This window comes from Epinephelus moara, chromosome 4 (genome assembly GCF_006386435.1).
Source record: "Epinephelus moara isolate mb chromosome 4, YSFRI_EMoa_1.0, whole genome shotgun sequence".
In the NCBI taxonomy this organism is placed as follows: Eukaryota; Metazoa; Chordata; class Actinopteri; order Perciformes; family Serranidae; genus Epinephelus; species Epinephelus moara.
This window is the reverse complement of record NC_065509.1, coordinates 42,188,547-42,207,416: the sequence shown is the minus strand read 5'-3', so window position 1 is coordinate 42,207,416 and position 18,870 is coordinate 42,188,547. Positions and strand designations below refer to the sequence as shown.

General features: G+C 43.5%; 1 protein-coding gene across 1 annotated transcript; it reads left to right on the top strand.

The window, feature by feature from the left end:
• Window positions 1-488: 488 nt before the first annotated feature.
• On the top strand, window positions 489-6,730 carry thoc3 (THO complex 3). The gene is made up of 6 exons (XM_050042552.1): window positions 489-684; window positions 1,245-1,401; window positions 4,132-4,336; window positions 5,640-5,801; window positions 5,928-6,028; window positions 6,370-6,730. Exons 1-6 carry the CDS (start codon window positions 505-507, stop codon window positions 6,531-6,533), a joined length of 969 nt encoding a protein of 322 aa, XP_049898509.1. The 5' UTR covers window positions 489-504; the 3' UTR covers window positions 6,534-6,730.
• The last annotated feature ends 12,140 nt before the right edge of the window (window positions 6,731-18,870 follow it).

Below are 18,870 nucleotides of genomic sequence, written 5' to 3'. Positions count from 1 at the left end.
ATGAGCTGTTAACCCTTTGAGACCTGAGCAAATTGGCTTAGAATAGTATTTACAAATATATAGTTAAATAAACAGGAATTATTAACAAACTCCTGTTTATTTAACTATATATTTGTAAATACTATTGTTTACATTTCTTATATTTTCACGTATCTTTCCTCTCTTGCAAGGAGCACCTGTAACATAAATAATTTGCGAAAAGAGTGTGTAAAAATAGTTTCCTAGTTTTTGTTTTTAAATAATTTTCTAATTTTTTTTTCATTTTTATAATTTTGATTTTATTTTATTTTTAATTATTATTATTAGTAGTAGTAGTAGTAGTATTAATAATAATAATAATTTTATTTTTACGTTTATTTTTTACAGTTTACAGGACATTTCTGACCCAGTCGCTCACTGCCTTTTGCCCTGTAGAGTTCAGTTTACCCTCCGGACCACAAGATGGCGGTAACGTTCATTAACTAGTTTCCGACCGTCAATGAAGCTTCCCGTCCAGTTTCCAAGATGGCGTCGCAGTACTACCAGGAGATGCAGGAGAGCTTCAGAAATAACAACAAGAGTCGAGAGTTCCCGGCTCACACAGCGAAGGTCCACTCGGTGGCGTGGAGCTGTGATGGAAGAAGACTGGCCTCCGGATCTTTTGATAAAACAGCCAGTGTGTTCATCCTGGAGAAAGACCGTCTGGTGAGTCACTGCGCTGCTAGCATGCTAACGTTAGCATAGCATCAGTGAATGAATGGACGGTGAAAGAGAGGAAACTCAAACTGCCTGAACGTGTGTAAACATAATATCACAGCCGTTTCGGTAACTGTGTAATGTTATATCACACCGCTAACATGGCGGGTAGCCACGACATTAACGTGTGAAGTGTTAACGTTACGTTTGATTCATTGTCCAAATGTATAAAGTTAACTGTCGGTGTCTGCTCACAGTTTTACCGCCTGAAAAATGACTGTTTTAAATGGTTATTAAACACTGAAACATCAAATCAAATGCTAAAACATTCACCTTCTTCCACTATTATTATTATAGTAATATAAATATATACACAGCCAGTGTGTGGCTCACTTGTAAAGAGCTGAATGGTCTGGATTAACTGTTAATATGAGGTTTTATTTATAGATGTAGGTATCAGTGATGTCACCAGTTTGTGGGCTTTGATGCAGACTTTATCCACCAAATGGGGAATGTTTCAAGGTCTTTGAACATCTGTTGACTTTATTAAATGTTGTGTTTGTCCTCAGGTGAAAGAGAATAACTACAGAGGTCATGGTGACAGCGTGGATCAGCTCTGCTGGCATCCAACCAACCCTGATCTGTTTGTCACAGCATCCGGAGACAAGACCATCCGTATATGGGACGTCCGCACCACCAAATGCATCGCCACTGTCAACACCAAAGGTGGGTATCTCAAGGTGGTGGCTGGAGTTTCATAAAGTGGGTTTTTTTTTCTTTATGTAAGAAAAAACATACACAGCAGTTAGTCACAAAACAAATAACTTGATCAAAACATCACAGACAGCAGTACGATAGGTGCACAAAGACCAAGCAGATAAACATCACACAACAACATTACTGTGCCGTTAATCCCTGTCCGTGTTCAGGTGTCAACTCACACATCCATTACAGCAATGTTACAGCACATTAGAGTTAAAAATAATACAGTATCAGAGACATATCCATAGGAGATGAACTGAATTCAACTAAGGAAGAACGGTATTTTAATAAGCAGGAATTCAGCACAGTATGAAGGTGAGCGCAGTGCTCTGTTGATTTGATTTTTTGGTAAGAAAGTTTTAGCACAATTTTATTTACATTTAGCTTCTAGAAGATGCACTGATACTTATTAATTCTTATCATGATGCAAATATTTGTACATTAGCAGCAATGTAGCACAACATGGAAGTAGAAGCAGGGCTCTGTTGATTTAAATATGAAAGTGCAAAAAAGAAATCTGTACCTAAAAACAATAAATAATCGTGATAAATAATTCTAACTTTAATATCAATCAGAATAATTGTGATAATCATGCAGCCCTGGGTTATAGACACCTTCATCGCCATGTACACAGTTCTGCAGCAGACAAGTATGGAAAACAGTTTAGTATACAGACGAGAGAAACGTGGAGGCCAGGGAAGATGTTACAGGGGTTACTTCTTTTTATGTCTCGTACATAAACGGACGGTATTTTGTGGTGGTGCGTTGTTGCAATTCGCTGGTAAAGGGGATAAAATTAGCACGTTCACCCAGGTGTTGTATTTCCATCACTGCCAGTTGGACCCAGATATATCAGCTCTGGGTGTGAATGCAGATTGTTACCTTTTCCATTAAATACAAAGTGGGTTAGTCGGTTTTTGGGCAGTGGGAAAGAGGCTTCTAGAGCAGGGGGGTCAAACATATGGCCCAGGGGCCAGAACTGGCTCAATAAAGGGTCCAATCTGGCCCACTGGATGACTTTGCACATCTAATGTTGAAGCACTTGTGAAGGGTTAGAGGTGCCAGGTTTCAGGTTTTTCCACCCCATCCAGAATACAGCTCTCTGATATAACAATGAATACTTACTGTGGTCATATTTAAAGATATTAAACACTGTGAAAAACATTGTCAACCAGAAGCTTCAGTACAAAAGAATCTGTGTCAGACTTCTATCTCAAAACAATATGGTGAGCCCTGTTCAGGGCTCGACAGTGCGAGCGTTTCACTCGCATTTGCGACTAAAAATAGGTGTGTGCGAACTGTAAAAAATATTTAGGGGCACATGTGCGCATAAAAAAAAACAGCCGAAGCAGCCTATATTTTTGTCAATAAAAAAAAATATGATAATCTAACCGCAAATGTTGGAGGAACTCCAGCCGCCTTCCCTCTTCCCCGTGTGACACGGTTATGGGCGGTTTTCCAAGCCACTGTCGGCGCAATGAATATTAGTCCCACTGTCGGCTGGGTGGAAATAAGTCAAAGCGTGGCGGAGACGAGGAACTGGGAAAAGCGGCGGACCTCTGGGGAAGCCTGCTCCGTTCTCCCCGCAGTTAGGGACTGTTCGCTGCAGTTAGGGACCGTTCGCCACAGTACCGCTGCTGGGCAGGGTGGAAATAAGTCCTGCAGAGTTTCAGAGGACCTGCAGAATGTTTTAGGATAGTAATAACATTATATAAGATAATCATATTGCAAAGATAATATATATAAGATAATAACATTAAAGACAAAATTAAATTGCAATACTTTTTCAAAACTTGATGATTTTACCTTTCTGTACATTTTGTATACAAATTCATTAAATAATTTTGCTTGTAAATGTCTATTTGCATCACGTTTATTACGGAAAACACATTATTTGATCAATTTACATTGTGCCCCTAAAGTTCTTTGTGCGCTCCTTACTTTTTCAACTTAGGAGCACATGTGCTCCTTGGGAAAAAAGTTAGCGTCAAGCCTTGCTGTTGCTAAGGAACTGACAAAACCTCCGATCTGTAAAAGGTTTATAAGCCAGAGGATGACTTAACCTTCTTCTTCGATAGCTGCCACTTCAGTGTGAGTGGAAAACTATTAAAAGAATGCAATGACAGTGACTGAATGTGGAAAAACTCAGACATGCTGTTGAATTTGCACACATTTTTCTCAGTATGTAGTGGACTGGCCATCATTAGTTTTGCAAATGGATGAACAGAATGAACTTCTTTACGCTAAAAAAAGGGTTTGTTTCAAAGGGTTGTTACTGACAGGTTATTATGCATTAGTTTTACTGGTCCCGCCCACTTGAGAGGGCCCATGATCTAAAATGAGTTTGACACCTCTGCTTTAGAGTGAAGCGAGATGTGAATTCTGATGACCATAAAAACATGTAATCAGTAATATTTATGGATAATATCTGGAAGTTAGCATGGCTGCAGACTCAGAGCCTGAAGCTTCCCAGCAGGACTCCAGACACTAGTTTTTACAGTAACACGTTCTGAATGACACCTCCTACAACTGACAGAGCCGAGGAGACACCCTGCTCCCTCCCTGCTGCTCCGCTTCCCTCTTAAACAAAGAGTAAAGTCATGTGTTCAGGGGTAGTTCAGGGCGCCACAAGTTAATAGATAATCCCAGATAAAGCACTGTCCTTTATAACAAGTCTCATATCGTGTTTTTTAGGAGAGAACATCAACATCTGCTGGAGCCCTGACGGTCAGACCATCGCTGTGGGGAACAAAGACGATGTGGTGACCTTCATCGACGCCAAGACGCACCGCTCCAAGGCAGAGGAGCAGTTCAAGTTCGAGGTGAACGAGATCTCCTGGAACAACGACAACGACATGTTCTTCCTCACAAACGGCAACGGCTGCATCAATATCCTGAGGTAGGAACCCACACAGAGTGACCAGGCAGTCCTGCCGCACAAACAAACTCTGAATTTGTTTTTCCCAATGAAAAGCTGTCTGTACTGTGCTCTCGAGCAGTCTTCACACTCGGACAGCCGCCAGCTGCCGAGTGAAGCCACTATTTGCAGAAGGTGTCGTGGTAGAAACTTGAAGCCGTTTTAGTTGCAGGAGAGACGTTCTCTAGTTTTTCACATTGATCCCACCATCTGATGATGGGACTTCTTCTCTTCTATACTGAACATTGTTTTCTCACATTGATGGCATTGAACAGAATTCACATGACTGAATTTTTGGTCATATGTTATTGTGCAACCAAAAAGGAAATAACAAAAGTTATTTTGATTTATAAGGAACACAGGTAACACGTTTTATACTTCCTCTTAACATAATCCACTTAGCCCTGTATGTATTTTGTACGTACACCTCATTTTGAAACGTGTAGTCACGTGTGTGTCCTGGGCCATTTCAAAGCATTTACCGTGAAGGTCAGAATACAGATGCACTGCTGGTTTGACCACAGATACTGTATGCGAATGGCAGCAGCTTTCTCTCAGTCAGCTCCTTCAGCTCGTCAGGTTGACAGTGTGCATCTCTTTGAGCTCAAATATTTTCATTGCCTTGGTTTTTATGCCTCTGCGCAGGTGATAGTCGTGGCCGGAGGCGTTATGTTTTGGGGTTGTCCATCTGTCCCTCCCATTCTTGTGAACCCAATATCTCAAGAACATCTGAGGGGAATTTATTTAAATTTTGCACTGTTGTCCACTTGTACTCAGCGATGAACTGATTAGTATTTGGTAGTCATAGGTCAAAGGTCAAGGTCATTGTGACTTGGTCTGCCTCATTCTCTTTAACAACAGATCTCAAGAACATCTGAAGGGAATTTCATCAAATTTGGCACAAATGTCGACTTTGTTTTCACTTCAGTTTCTAAATTTCAGCCATCGTGGTGTTTTTATTTCAAACCACAAAAGAAATTGAAAGAAATTATCTGACACACGCTGCCGTCACAATATATTTTTATTTCTGTCCCGTCTCAACACAACGACGTTCCAAAGGAAAACACACTCAGGTAAATGGAGCTTTTCTGTCAGGGATTTTGGGTGATCCACCGTTCATCAAACTACCAATGCACCTGGTGTCAACATGCTGTCAGATAAAGCTGTGTGTTCTGTAGGGGTGTGAACTCTATGATACTGAGTGTGTACTTTTTTACTCTGTATTACAGTGTGTATGTGTGTGTTTTGGAGCTGAAGTGAACAGTGTGTGCGTGTGTGTTTGCAGTTATCCAGAGCTGAAGCCCATCCAGTCCATCAACGCTCACCCATCCAACTGCATCTGCATCAAGTTTGACCCCACGGGGAAATACTTCGCCACAGGAAGTGCCGACGCCCTCGTCAGCCTGTGGGACGTGGATGAGCTGGTGTGTGTCCGCTGCTTCTCCAGGTCAGTGTTTATGTGCTTCACCCTTTTCTCTGCCTGTGTTGATGAATCTGTATCATTATGACTCGACCCTGTGATGTTACCTTATCACTGAATCTGTCCTTTTATTGACTGCTGCTGACGCTGCAGGCTGGACTGGCCTGTGAGGACGCTGAGCTTCAGCCATGATGGCAGGATGTTGGCCTCGGCCTCTGAGGATCACTTCATAGACATCGCAGAGGTGGAAACAGGTCAGTGTGAGAGATGATGACCGTTAACGTGTTAGGTGATGAAACCTGAGCAGTGGAGTTGGGCTCATGGGCAGTTTGAGTCTTCAGTGGACTTTTGCTGGTTTGTAAAAAGGCAGCTGTAGAAAAGAACAGTTAAAATCTGAGGAAGGCTTTCACATCATCACCATCATCATCATCCTGCAGCAGTTAGTAAACACGCAGCTGATGTTTTAAATAATTTCCTGTTACAAGAAAAAAGCCGCAGAGATCCAGAGAGCTGAGAGTCCACCATCAACAGCTGCTTTAACTGAACCCAGTGTTTTAGCTCACCTGTGTGTTTGTGTGTGTGTGTGTGTGTGTAGGAGAGAAGCTGTGGGAGGTTCAGTGTGACTCTCCGACCTTCACCGTCGCCTGGCACCCAAAGAGGCCGCTGCTGGCCTACGCCTGCGACGACAAGGAGGGCAAATACGACAACAACCGAGAGGCCGGCACCGTCAAACTGTTCGGCCTCCCCAACGACTCCTGAGACACACGAGCTGAGGTCAAACTGGAGCGACGCAACAGTAAACACATGAAACATCCTGAAGCCACAGTAACCTCCTGCCTCCAGCAGAGGGCGCAGCTCACTCTTTCAATCTATTTCTATACTCCACTGTCAGTGCTGTAATATATTGTTTTTATGTAAAATATGCTTTTTGATATTAAACTGAGTCTCTTTGTAAATGTTGTTTGTCTCGAGCTCTGATTGCTGAATTATGATTTTTCTCATTAATGTCGAAAGCTGAAAAAATAAAATCACAACAAATATAGTGCCAGTAAAAATAAAATAAGCAAATGTAAATTTAAATGCAACTAAATCCACCTTTTAGACAAATGGGTCAAATCATGTCCTACCAAAAAAAATGATGTTTAAAGATGTGTCCCAGATGTTTGTCAACACCTTTGTCAGATTTAAAAACATAATCAGGTATAAAAGGAGTTCGCTGTATCCCGAGCACTCCTGCCTCGCTTTGTTTCCTTCATAATATCACAAACACCTCTAACAGATAAAACCCTGAAAGAGTCGTCAGCTGACAGTGGGCGTGTCTGTATCTTCTGTGGTGACAGACGGGCGCAGTGTGAGTTCCGATCTGAGGTGTTGGGCGTGGGCAGGTGACAGGTGGAGCCTCAGAGCCGCAGGATGTCTCACCTCGCAGTTTCCTGTCGTCACAGGAGGGATCATGTCACAAGACAACCCTCGGTTCCTCCTTTAATTAATTCTAATGTGCTTCATCTCCACGTGAGAGCAGAGCCGTCCAAGAAAGCGACGGCGCTCAGTGAGCTTCCTGTTGGCTGAAGGCCCTCTGCTGACTCACCTGCATCTCCTCACTAACTCACCTTTCCTTATTTTGTGAGGTGATACTTTAAGAATCTGTGCAGCTGCTGAAACAGACGGATGCACCTAACTGACGCTGTTAAACTGGATTCAGTTGAGTTAGATCAGGAGTAGGTCAGGGACTGTTCTTTACTCATCAGAGGGGAGGGGCGGCTGGGGTGTGACTTTGGTTTTGTTTCTTTATACTGTTGTGTTTTTTACCCTCCCTAAAGCTATGAATATTTGTCCTTGATCCTCGCTCAGTGACTTGCAGAAAAATGCACTGTATATGAGTTAGATTTTTAGAACTGACCCACTGATGTTTGAAAGTTAAACATTGAAGATGAGATCCTGGAGCTGAAAAAAAGCCTTTTTTTTCCTCTCTTGTCGTTCACGCTAATTTACTGAAATATCACTATTTTCAGATCAGATTTGGTTGTTTTTAATTTCCTGATCGCCAAAGCATCTGTTGCACATGACGTGTCTGAGGAACTCCAACAATAATATGTGTTTAACAGGTTGTGGCGATGATAAGTGATGTAACTGATGATTTTCATGCTTTCTTTGAAAATAGATTTGGTAAAAACAAGCCAAAAAACACAAGTATATTAAAATGAGTACAAAATACAACCATTTAAACTTGTATGCCCCTATCCTCAGCCAAAATAAAAAATACAAGTCCTTTAAAAGTTCAGTTTTTTTGTTTGGTAGCTTATAAAAACTTAGTCCTGGGTTCTTTACCATGTTGGTAGTGGTCCCAGCACACGGCAGCTTTTAGGTATTTTTGTGTTGTTTGCCACTGTAGCAGGTGTAAATGACGAGGAGGCCCCTTCATGCAACACAAAGTCAGTGGAGAGTGGTGAGTTGTTTTCCCCTTCAGCGGAGGTGGGACTTAAATGTGCTCTGTCTCTATATCAGGGATTGGCAACCTGCAGCTCCGGAGCCACATGAGGCTCTTTAACCCTGTGGCTTTGACAAAAAAAGTAATATGGAAATGAATAACAGCTTTTTTTCATCATCGTTGTAGGCCAAAGGAAAATATGCACCAAATAAAAAACATGTTTAACTTTTTGTCGACTAAAATGTGCTTCAGTCGTGTGTAGCCTGACACCTTTACCTCTACGTTTTGCCAAACCTCAAAAGTGGCTCCACAGTGAGGTTAGCAATGGATTGCAAATCCAAAAAGTAAAGTTTCAGAGAACAGAGAATTTAACAGAGCGTGGACGGCTTCATTTGCTTTTACCGCCAGCTTTGCAAAGTTAAAGTTCCAAATAATCGTTAAATAGCCCACTGCAGAGTCGCCACCTTGTGGTAAAACATCAAATTAATGTTCATTTAGACCTGTTGATTTGATCATTTAGACTTAATTGTCTGTGTTCCCTTCATCATGAGGCTAAAATATATTTTTGTGGCTCCAGACAGATTTTGTTTTTATCATTGTTGGTCAAAAATGGCTCTTCTGATATTAAAGGTTGCCGAACCCTGCTTTAAACAGTTAGTCGTATTTTATATTTTTAGTACGTAACAACCTTACTTGTCCTTCTTTGATCACCAACCCTGCACTTTAATAAAATCATATTTATTTCAAGAATGATGAACTGAAGCAGTCCTTTGACACAGCCCCTCATCATAAAGCACTCTGTAGCTAAAAGCTGAATGTAACTAACTATTATTGATAGTTTTAATCATCCGTTATTTCACCATGTTTGTGGCTAGACGTGAAACAGGATGTGCTTCAGTCAATCAGTGTTTTCACAGTTTTATTTTCACCTGAGTGCAGTTTGAGTCGTCATGTTCTGTTGAACCAGTCGGGACGCAGTGAGAACACAGAGTACAGTGTGTGTGTGTGTGTGTGTGTGTGTGTGTTTACTGAGGACTTCAGAGATGTAAATGATCCGAGTGAAGCACCTGGTGTATTGAGCTGAGCGTGGTGGCCTGATGTATGTGGATGGCCCTTGAGCGTGTCGTCCCATCAGTCTCCTGCTGATCCCAGCTCTTATTTACTGTGAAGAGGTGGGTCAGTATGAACGGATGTGATTGCCAGCGAGCATGTTGGGATAATAAATCAAACGCTGCTGCCTGCAGGGTCTCCTTGTGTGAGCAGGAATCTGATTTGACTTTTAATGGTCTGATCTTCACGGAGCAACCTCGGCGCTACACTTACTGCCGGCCGATAAATCAGGGATGTTTTGGCACGTTGATGTGACTCTACAGAACTGCATTAGATACTGCTGGTGCTCTACACTCACTCAGAATCATCTGTTTAACCTCTGAGGACACTGTCATCGAGGTAACAGGAGAAATAACTTAATATTTATTTCACTGCTAAATGTTTGTTCCTCTTCTCTCACTGTAGCAACACTCAGTCAGTAGCCTACACACTTTATTTATTTCACTAAAGTCCAAACATGCCAGATGATATATATATTTGAATATCCAGAGTCTGGCAGGAAATAGTGCCATTTAATGTGAGACACTAACTATTTGTCTTTATGATCTCAGGTGACGTTTTTAATGAGATTTCATGAGACTCAACACCTCACCAGTCAGCTGCGAGCACTACAGGACATATGGAGGATTAGGCAGTACAAAAGTGATGAGCGGTCCGATTCTTTTCACAGTTACAGGTGTACAGTAAACATCTAACTTTTGCTAACCTGTCTATATGTTAAATAATGTATTTTGAGCCTGTGCTTGTTTGTATGTAGGCCATGTAAACCCAACAGTTGTTACAGAAATATGATCTGACCACATCGATTTGTCGTCCCCTCCTGGCTAACCAGAATAAGTCACACCTCAAGAGAACGGTTCGCTCTCTCTCGTTCTTTCAGTGTAGCTGCTCGGCTGTCTGAATCTCGTTCACTCACAGGCAGTGTGGTTGGTACCCTACAGTAACCACGAGTGGGAGCAGGGATTCATGAGTGGACGTTCAACAGGCTGACCTGGTTCATATCGGACACTTAAAAGCACAATTTAGGTCATAATTTCCAACATGTTATCATCCCAAGTCAAAAGTCACATTGTCTGTGGACTTTACGTCTACATCTTACACACTAGGTATCCTCCTGCGTCTGCTGTTGACGCTCTGGGACGCCACAACGAAAAAAGCACATGGTCAGGTTTAGAAAACATCATGGTTTGGCTCTACGTTCATACAGGGAGTGAGCACTGAGCTCCTGGGTGAAAGTTGAGGGTTTGTTGGACCCATCCCCCTCCCCTCCTGCCCGCCCTGTAGGGACTTTCCAACTCCTGTCGTTACTCCATACCATCACAGAACTTCCAACTTTGAGCTGATAACAATCTGGACAGTCCTTTTACTCTCTAGCCAGGAGAACACGGCGTCCATGATGGATCCATCAGACCACAGCACACTGTTCCACTTTGTGTCGGTCCGTCTCAGATGAGCTCGGGCTCAGGGAACACGGCGCTGTTTCTGGATGTTGTTGACATGAATGCTGAAAGGAACATGCAGGTTTTGGAGCAACATATGCTGCCATCCAGACAATGTCTTTTTCAGGGACGTCCCTGGTTATTCAAGTCGAAGAGACACATTGCGCACATGCTCCAACAGTGTGGCTTTGTAGTAACAGAGTGCAGGTACTAGACTGACCTGCCTGCAGTCCACACCTGCCTCCCATTGAAAATGTGTGGGACATTATAAAGCCCAAAAATACAACAACAGAGACCCCCCACTGTGTTGCAAATAGAGTCGTATATCAAGCGAAAATAGGAAAGAATTTCACTTTAAAAACTTCAACAGTTAGAGTCCTCAGTTCCCAAACACTCACCGAGTGGCGTTTAAAGAAAAGGTGATGTCACACAGTGATATGCTCCGCTCCCGACCTTTTTGGAACGTGTTGCAGGCGAGTGTGTGAGTGCGAACATCAAACATCTTGTCTCTGTACTGCAGTAAATTGAATATAGGTCAAAAAAGGATTTATATTCTGTGTCTACTTAGACCTGGGGTGGATCCTACAAACACGAACAGAAACAGTGTCAGGTATAAATCCAGTTTCACGCTGATCAATACTGTCTTTGATTAAACGGCGGCTTTTCTCAGGATGATCCTCCTCTGTTCATCAGACGCAGGTGTGATCAGTGCATTCACACACTAATGTATGTGTGTGTGTTCACATGTGTTTGCTGAGTGTATCAGTGATGAGGTAATTGTGTGTGTTAAGGGAGGGCAGCTGTGTGCAGAGAGATAATCAGACCCACCCGTCTGTTTGCTGCAGTCACAACACATTAGTCTCTGGATCTGTTAAAGGCCACTTTGGCCATTCGGGGTAATTGCTGCGCGGCGCTGACCCGACGCTTCCTGATTGATTTTTGGAGTTTTGGTGAGATGAGAATCTGTGATGCTCGGTCACTCCCTCTGTCCCTCAGCTTTCCTGATGGCTTAATAAATGTGTTTTATTTCAGTCTGACGGGAGGAAATCAACACAAATAACATGATTAAAGGAAGTTATGTTTTATTCTTAATATTTTAGTCAAGATAAGATTTTCAGAGGAGTGTAATTAAACACACATCATATCTGTTTCCATAGGCTCTGTGGAAACAGCACTGATTAAAAGATTAACACCCGCACACTGACCCCTGGATCTTTGTTAAAATGGTTAAAGACGGTCTGTCAGAATTAACATGTCAGTCACGATGCAATTAGGGTCCGAACACTGCACGTTTTTTTTTATCACATTAATTGCATGCTGCCATTTGTCCCTTTAATGCACCTTTACTTGTTCTCAAGCTGCTGCAGCAGGACAATAAGACACCACTGCACTTTGGAACGGCTCCTCTCACTTTAAAAAAGCTCAGCTGACAAGTCAAGTCAAAAAATGATCTGCACCTTGTGTCAAACCAAATTAAAATATCACAAAGTACTTTGAGATTGAGCTGCAACCGACGAGCTGAGCACACAGCTGCAGCTAATCAAACTGATGTTACTGCATCACTGGAGATGGCAAAGTGCTATTTAGGAGTGAGTGGATCACTACAGACCTGTCGATGACACTAGCACTTGATAAATGGCTTCATATGAGTAGGGAGAAACACTGCTAGCTGCTAGGCTAATTTATGCAATGTAAAATGTAATAGGCTTAAGCTAATAATGTTAGCATGTTAACTGACAATTAATTTGTTGGTGAACCGTGTGAGTTGGAGTGGAGCAGAATTTTGTAACGTTACCTTTGTGACAGGGCTGTAGGCTCCATAGGAGTGTTAAAATGTGTTTGTCTTGTTGTGTTATTGGGAGCCAGAATAGAAGGAGTCATGGCTCAAAACCAGCCGCCACTGCCCGTCAACAAAAACAAAGACAACTATGGTTAAATGTGATAAGACCAAAGGACTGGACGGAGGCCATCATCAAAAATGCTCACATGTGCAGCGCACACTTCATATCAGGTTAGGGAAAAAGTATTTCCTGTTGTAGGGATGAATAAGGTTATGTGTATTAAGGGTTATCATGTCCACCTCATCAGAAACTGGGGAGGGATTAAGAGGAATATTGGATTTCTCTGGAACGCTAACTTTTTAGCACATTAGCTAACGTTAGCTTCCATAGCAAAACAAACAAGTGTGGTCCTCCTTTGTAAGATTGGCTTCCTGTGACATCATCCATCCACTGAGTGAGAGCATACGGGTCGGCCAGTCTGGTCCCGTTGGTCAGTGTTTACTTATTCAAGTAACACTGGCGGTCCCGGAGAGTGAGTGACCTGACATGGTGTGTTGGTAAATTCAGTCTGACGCTCTACACTGCAACTCCTGAAAAGTGCAAATGCTGTCAGATTAACCGGGATCACTTCCTGCCTTCTTGTGATGACATGATGACTTCAGCAGAACAGTGATTCTCCTGTGTAGTTGGATGGACGGTGGCGAGCAGAGACCTGTGGTTGCACCGGGCAGCCTCCACTTGTAAATGAGCAGTGAGTGTGACAGAGCAGGAGCTGCTGAATACATGCAGTTTGAGAGGAGACACATTTCTCTCTGCGTAGATAAACTGTGTGTGCTCAGCAAAGCGTCCCTGGATGGATGAAGGCTCCAGCTGCAGGTTCTTTATCACAGACAACAATACAAGACGTTCAGGTTTCTAATTTGTGGTTCTGACCTCGGGGAATAAGCAGCGAGGGCGCAGATTACTGCTTTAACTAGAAGTGCAGGAGTCAGGACTTTTCTTTCTGGAGAGGCAGCGAACTGCTGACAGCCGCAGCGCTCGGCTGGCTGAGCCCAATACTCCGGATAAAGACAAGAAGGTCACACACATGAACACACACACAGGAGCAGAGGAGAGAGATGTGAAAAGCGAGAAAGAGAAGTGTGGACATTTACGTTTTTATTCTCTCACCCAGCAGGCTCACAGCAGATGCTTCGGTCGTGTAGTTTTTATCGTTAACTTTTTTTCAGCATCAGTTAATGTGTCACTCAGTTTTTAATGAAGTGAGTAACAGTGTCTTTAAAATGTTTCTTTTTGTCTAATCAACAGTCCAAAGCTGAAAATATTCGACATACAGTGATATAAAGTGTGAAGCAGAGACGAGCAGCAAAGGTTCATATCTGAGAATTTCTGAGAATCAGAAACCGTTCATCGATCCGCCCTCTACTTCAGTCCGGGCTGAAATCTCGCAACTCTTGGAGGGATTGTTGTTAAGTCTGAGAGCAACATTCACAGTTTGTTTTTTCACCTGTCTGTGCACATCTGACATACACTCAGCGACCGCTTTATTAGGTACACCTTGCTAGTACTAGGTTGGACCCCCTTTTTAATTCTTGGTGTCATAGATTCAACAAGGTGCTGAAACATTCCTCAGAGATGTTGGTCCATATTGACATGATGACATCACACAGTTGCTGCAGAATCTCCCGTTCCAGCACATCCCAAAGGTGCTCTATTGGACTGAGATCTGGTGACTGTGGAGGCCATTGGAGTACAGTGAACTCATTGTCATGTTTGAGATGATGTGAGCTTTGTGACATGGTGCGTTATCCTGCTGGAAGTAGCCATCAGAAGATGGGTACACTGTGGTCATAAAGGGATGGACACGCTCAGCAACAATACTCAGGTAGGCTGTGGTGTTTAAACCATGCTCAGTTGGTACTAAGAAAATCTCCCCCACACCATTACACCACCAGCAGCAGCCTGAAGCGTTGATACAAGGCAGGATGGATCCATGCTTCCATCTGAATGTGGTTTTTCCAATCTTCTATTGTCCAGTTTTGGTGAGAAAACCCGTGTGAATTGTAGCCTCAGTTTCCTGTTGTTAGCTGACAGGAGTGGCACCTGGTGTGGTCTTCTGCTGCTGTAGCCCATCTGCTTCAAGGTTGGACAAGGTGTTGTTGCTTCAGAGATGCTCTTCTGCACACCTTGGTTGGAACCAGTGCTTATTTGACTTCCTGTTGCCTTTCTATCATCTTGAACCAGTCTGGCCATTCTCCTCTGACCTCTGGCATCAACAAGGCATTTTGGCTCACTAGATATTTCCCAGTGAGCAGCTCTCCCCCCTTTTCCTGATCGTACTTTATATACAGCACAGCAAGGTGGCATAACGACATGATATTTACTGCCTTGAACAGGCGGTGTAAAAGAGGCTACTGCATCCGCACTCTCGCAGAGCCGAGCAAACTCTGGTCACATGCAGCAGCAAAACAGCAGGTGCAGTGAAAGTGAAACTTCTGTTCCTGCTCCTCTCATCCACCAGTCTGATCTGATCAGCGCTGTTTGGATCAACTGATCGGTCATTTAGAGTTCCGCTTGCTCTGTTTTTATGGACCTGCAAAAACCTCAGAAAAAACGTGGTCAGCGACCAGACGTATTTGCCATATTTGTCTCTCCGTGTCTTAAACTCCTGGGACGATGCCTCTAAACTAAGAATATATTTGGATATTTAAATGACGGATGTTTTCAGCGGCCACATTTATCAACTCCCAATAGTTCCTGCGCTGTCATCGGCCAGATGAGAACATTTCATTAATCACATGAAAACCCTGTCGTTAGATGATTTCTGTGCTCAGATTTGCGCTGGTTTCTACGTTAGATTGATAAACGTGACCTATACTCTTTTTTTCTGTGAAAACAAGACTAAACTCTGAAGTTTGAGTTTATTTCAGGTGTTTTTATCTGCTGGAGCTTCGGCTCAGGTGGTGAAGTGATGTTTGCTGCTTGATGACAAAATTTATCACACAGGAGTTCCTGCTTTCACCTGATGACGTCATGTTTTCCTTTATTCTCTGAAGCTGACACCATCAACTTAGCAATTCATCACATACAGAACCACCTGGAGTCTGCAAACACATATGCCCGCATCTTCATGGATTTCACTTCTGCATTCAACACAATAAACCCGGTCAAACTGTTAAATAAATTACTGGACATGAACATTGACCCATGCATCTGTCACTGGATTCACAGCTTTCTCTGGAACAAGCAACAGAAGGTGAAGATCAACAATAACACATCCTCCCCTCTGTTCCTCAGAACAGGCGCACCCCAGGGCTGTGTTCTCTCACCCTGGCTATTCTCCCTTTACACAAACCAGCTCACATCCCACCACAGCTCTGTCAACCTGTACAAGTACGCAGACGACTCAACCATCATAGGACTCATCACCAACAACCAAGAAACAGAATACCGTGCACAGATCAACCAAGTAGTGACCTGGTGCACAGACAATGATCTCCTACTCAACACATCAAAAACGCAAGAACTCATCGTCGACCTAAGACGCCAGCCATCCCCCAAAACTCCTGTCTTCATTAAAGGTGAATCCATCTCCATCACTGACACAAACTCCTCGGAACCCACATCAGCAACAACCTCAAATGGAAAATAAACACAGATCACATCTATAAAAAAGCCCAGCAAAGACTTTTCTACCTGCGACAGTTCAGAGTAAGGTTTCATCTCCTGCTCTGCTTCTACACAGCCATCGTCGAAAGCATTCTCACCTCATCCATTACAGTCTGCTTCGGTAGTCTCGACACACTCTCCCGGAAGAAATTACAGCGCATCATTAAAGCCCCTACAAGGAACTTTCATTTTGAGTTGATTTTGGCGACCCTGTGGACAAAAGCGGTAGTGTTTTGCCAGCCCCTGCTCTCCTCATCCTCGCTGGCGCGGGGTGAATCTGCGCAACCTGCGGCCTCTGTGTGTGGCTCCCCGGACAGCTAACGCCGTGGACCCGCCGGCTCCTGCCAGGATTGGGCTGGTAAATGCTAGATCACTAGCGAACAAAACGTTTATCCTGAAGGATTTCCTGACTTCCCAAGGACTGGATTTTCTCTGTGTGACTGAGACGTGGCTGACTGTTGGTGAGTCCAGTGCTTTCACAGAATTTTTACCCGATGATTGCTGCTATTTTAACTCCCCGCGGACGTCGGGTCGAGGAGGAGGAATAGCGACTATTTATAAGAGTCACTATAAATGTAAGCAGCTAGGTAAGATGACGTGTGCCGTCTGAGTGCTGTAAATCGCTTCGTCCTGGAAGCGACCTGGGGCGGACCCGGAGACAGTTTCCTAAAGGTATGGATATACACTATATAGAAATAGCTTATCTTCACACCGATGGTCTCATTTGCTGTTGTAGGTCACGCACAGACATCAGCAGAAACCAGAGACTTTTGCATATCCAGTTAAAAGTTCCTTGTAGTGGCTTTAACAGAGCATCCAAAATAACTGGCTCACCCCTACCATCCCTCGAATCACTTCACCGCAAACGGACACTGCGCAGAGCGTGCAAAATCATCTCTGATCCCACTCACCCTGCACACTATGCCTTCCAGCTACTGCCCTCTGGGAGGCGCTACAGGACAATTGCCTCCAGTTTCATTCCCATTGCAATAAACATTCTGAACTCTGAGGATTAAGCATGGCCCTTATGTATTATGAATATGTGTTTGCCTGTACCAATGAGCTGTACTGGAAACAAATTCCACCAGCCTGGCTGTGTGGTCATTAAAAGAATCAGAATCAGAATTCTACAAGTTGTTGACTGCGACCGCCGCTCCTCCTCTTCCTCTAACGAGAAAACGATGCCGCAGCAATTAATCTCATCTTTTCTTCTCTGAACTTTTCCAACAACGAACACCACTGATGGATGGTTTAGTGGAGCAGGAGCGATGGCCTGTTCACCAATGATGAACTGGACTCCTCTCTGTGACTAATGGATGAATCAGAGCTGTTACACGTCGCGGCAGAGGAAACAAACCCAAAGTACAGAAGCTGCTTTCGTGAACGTGTCCTGGAGGAGATGCTCTCAGATCATTTCAGCTGAAACTGGAGTTTTAATCTAGGGTGTGATGCGTTCCTCTGTCTTTGTCATCATTATGTGGTGAAGGGTTGTAATGAGTTTCCCTCTCTGCTGGAGATCTCCTACATTACCCAGAATGCCACTCAGTGTTGGTCTGAAAACAGCGAGAGAATAAGTTGAGAGCAGTTCGTGTGGTACGAATGTGAAGCTCTCAGACTGATTATTAGTTTATATTTACACATATTTCTCAATTATTCATACACCAGCAAAGATGAGAGAACATTGTCTTTGTGTCTCTGAGACACAGGAAGTGTGTAGACACTGAACCTTAGCGTGTTCTGCACGTGTGCTCCGTCTACTCCTCTGAAGGTTCCTGCTGGACACTCGAATCAAACACACCACACTTGTCCTCAGACTGAACCGGCGCTGGACGATCTCTCATGAGGACAAATAAAGTGCTGAGTGTGTGTGAAGGGTGTGACTGAAACACTGTTGATTTTGCAGTGTGAAAACATGATGAAGTGTGAACAGACGGAGCTCCAACACATCAGAAAACACACACGCAGTATTTATTATCTGTTTATCAGTTATTCCCTGTGATCCAACTTGTTGTGTTTGGGAGCGACAACTGGTGACATCACACTGCCGCCACAGCCGCTGTGTTCCCTGATGTTGAAACAGAAGCCGTATGTTGTTGTTATTGAGTCCGTCTGAGGCCACTGCACAGTTACATCGATGAATTTTATTATTATTTTTATTTTATAATTTTATAGAGAAAAAGAAAGCTTGGCAATTTTTACCAGACCCCTCATCTCTTCATCCTGGCGCCCGGCCCGTCGTCAGATATATATCTACCAAGTGTGAAGATGATCAGATGAACAGTTGAAGAGCAGACAGACAGAGACTCCCTCCATTTTAGTGAGTGTTAAAGACAATTTTCTGGAGGAGGTTTTCGTTATTTTCATGGAGGCTCTGAGGACTGAGGGTGTCATAAAGCCCCTGGAGGCACGTGTGGGGTTTTATTAATATTGGGTTGTATAAATCCAACAGAGTTAAAGCTGCTGTCCTGTTTTCAGCCCCACAGTAAGTGTCTCCAGCTCCCTCAGCTGTGTGCAAATCTTAAAGGGATAGTGCACCCAAAAATGAAAATTCAGCCATTATCTACTCACCCATATGCCGAGGGAGGCTCAGGTGAAGTTTTAGAGTCCTCACATCACTTGCAGAGATCCAAGGGGAGAGGAGGTAGCAACACAACTCCACCTAATGGAGG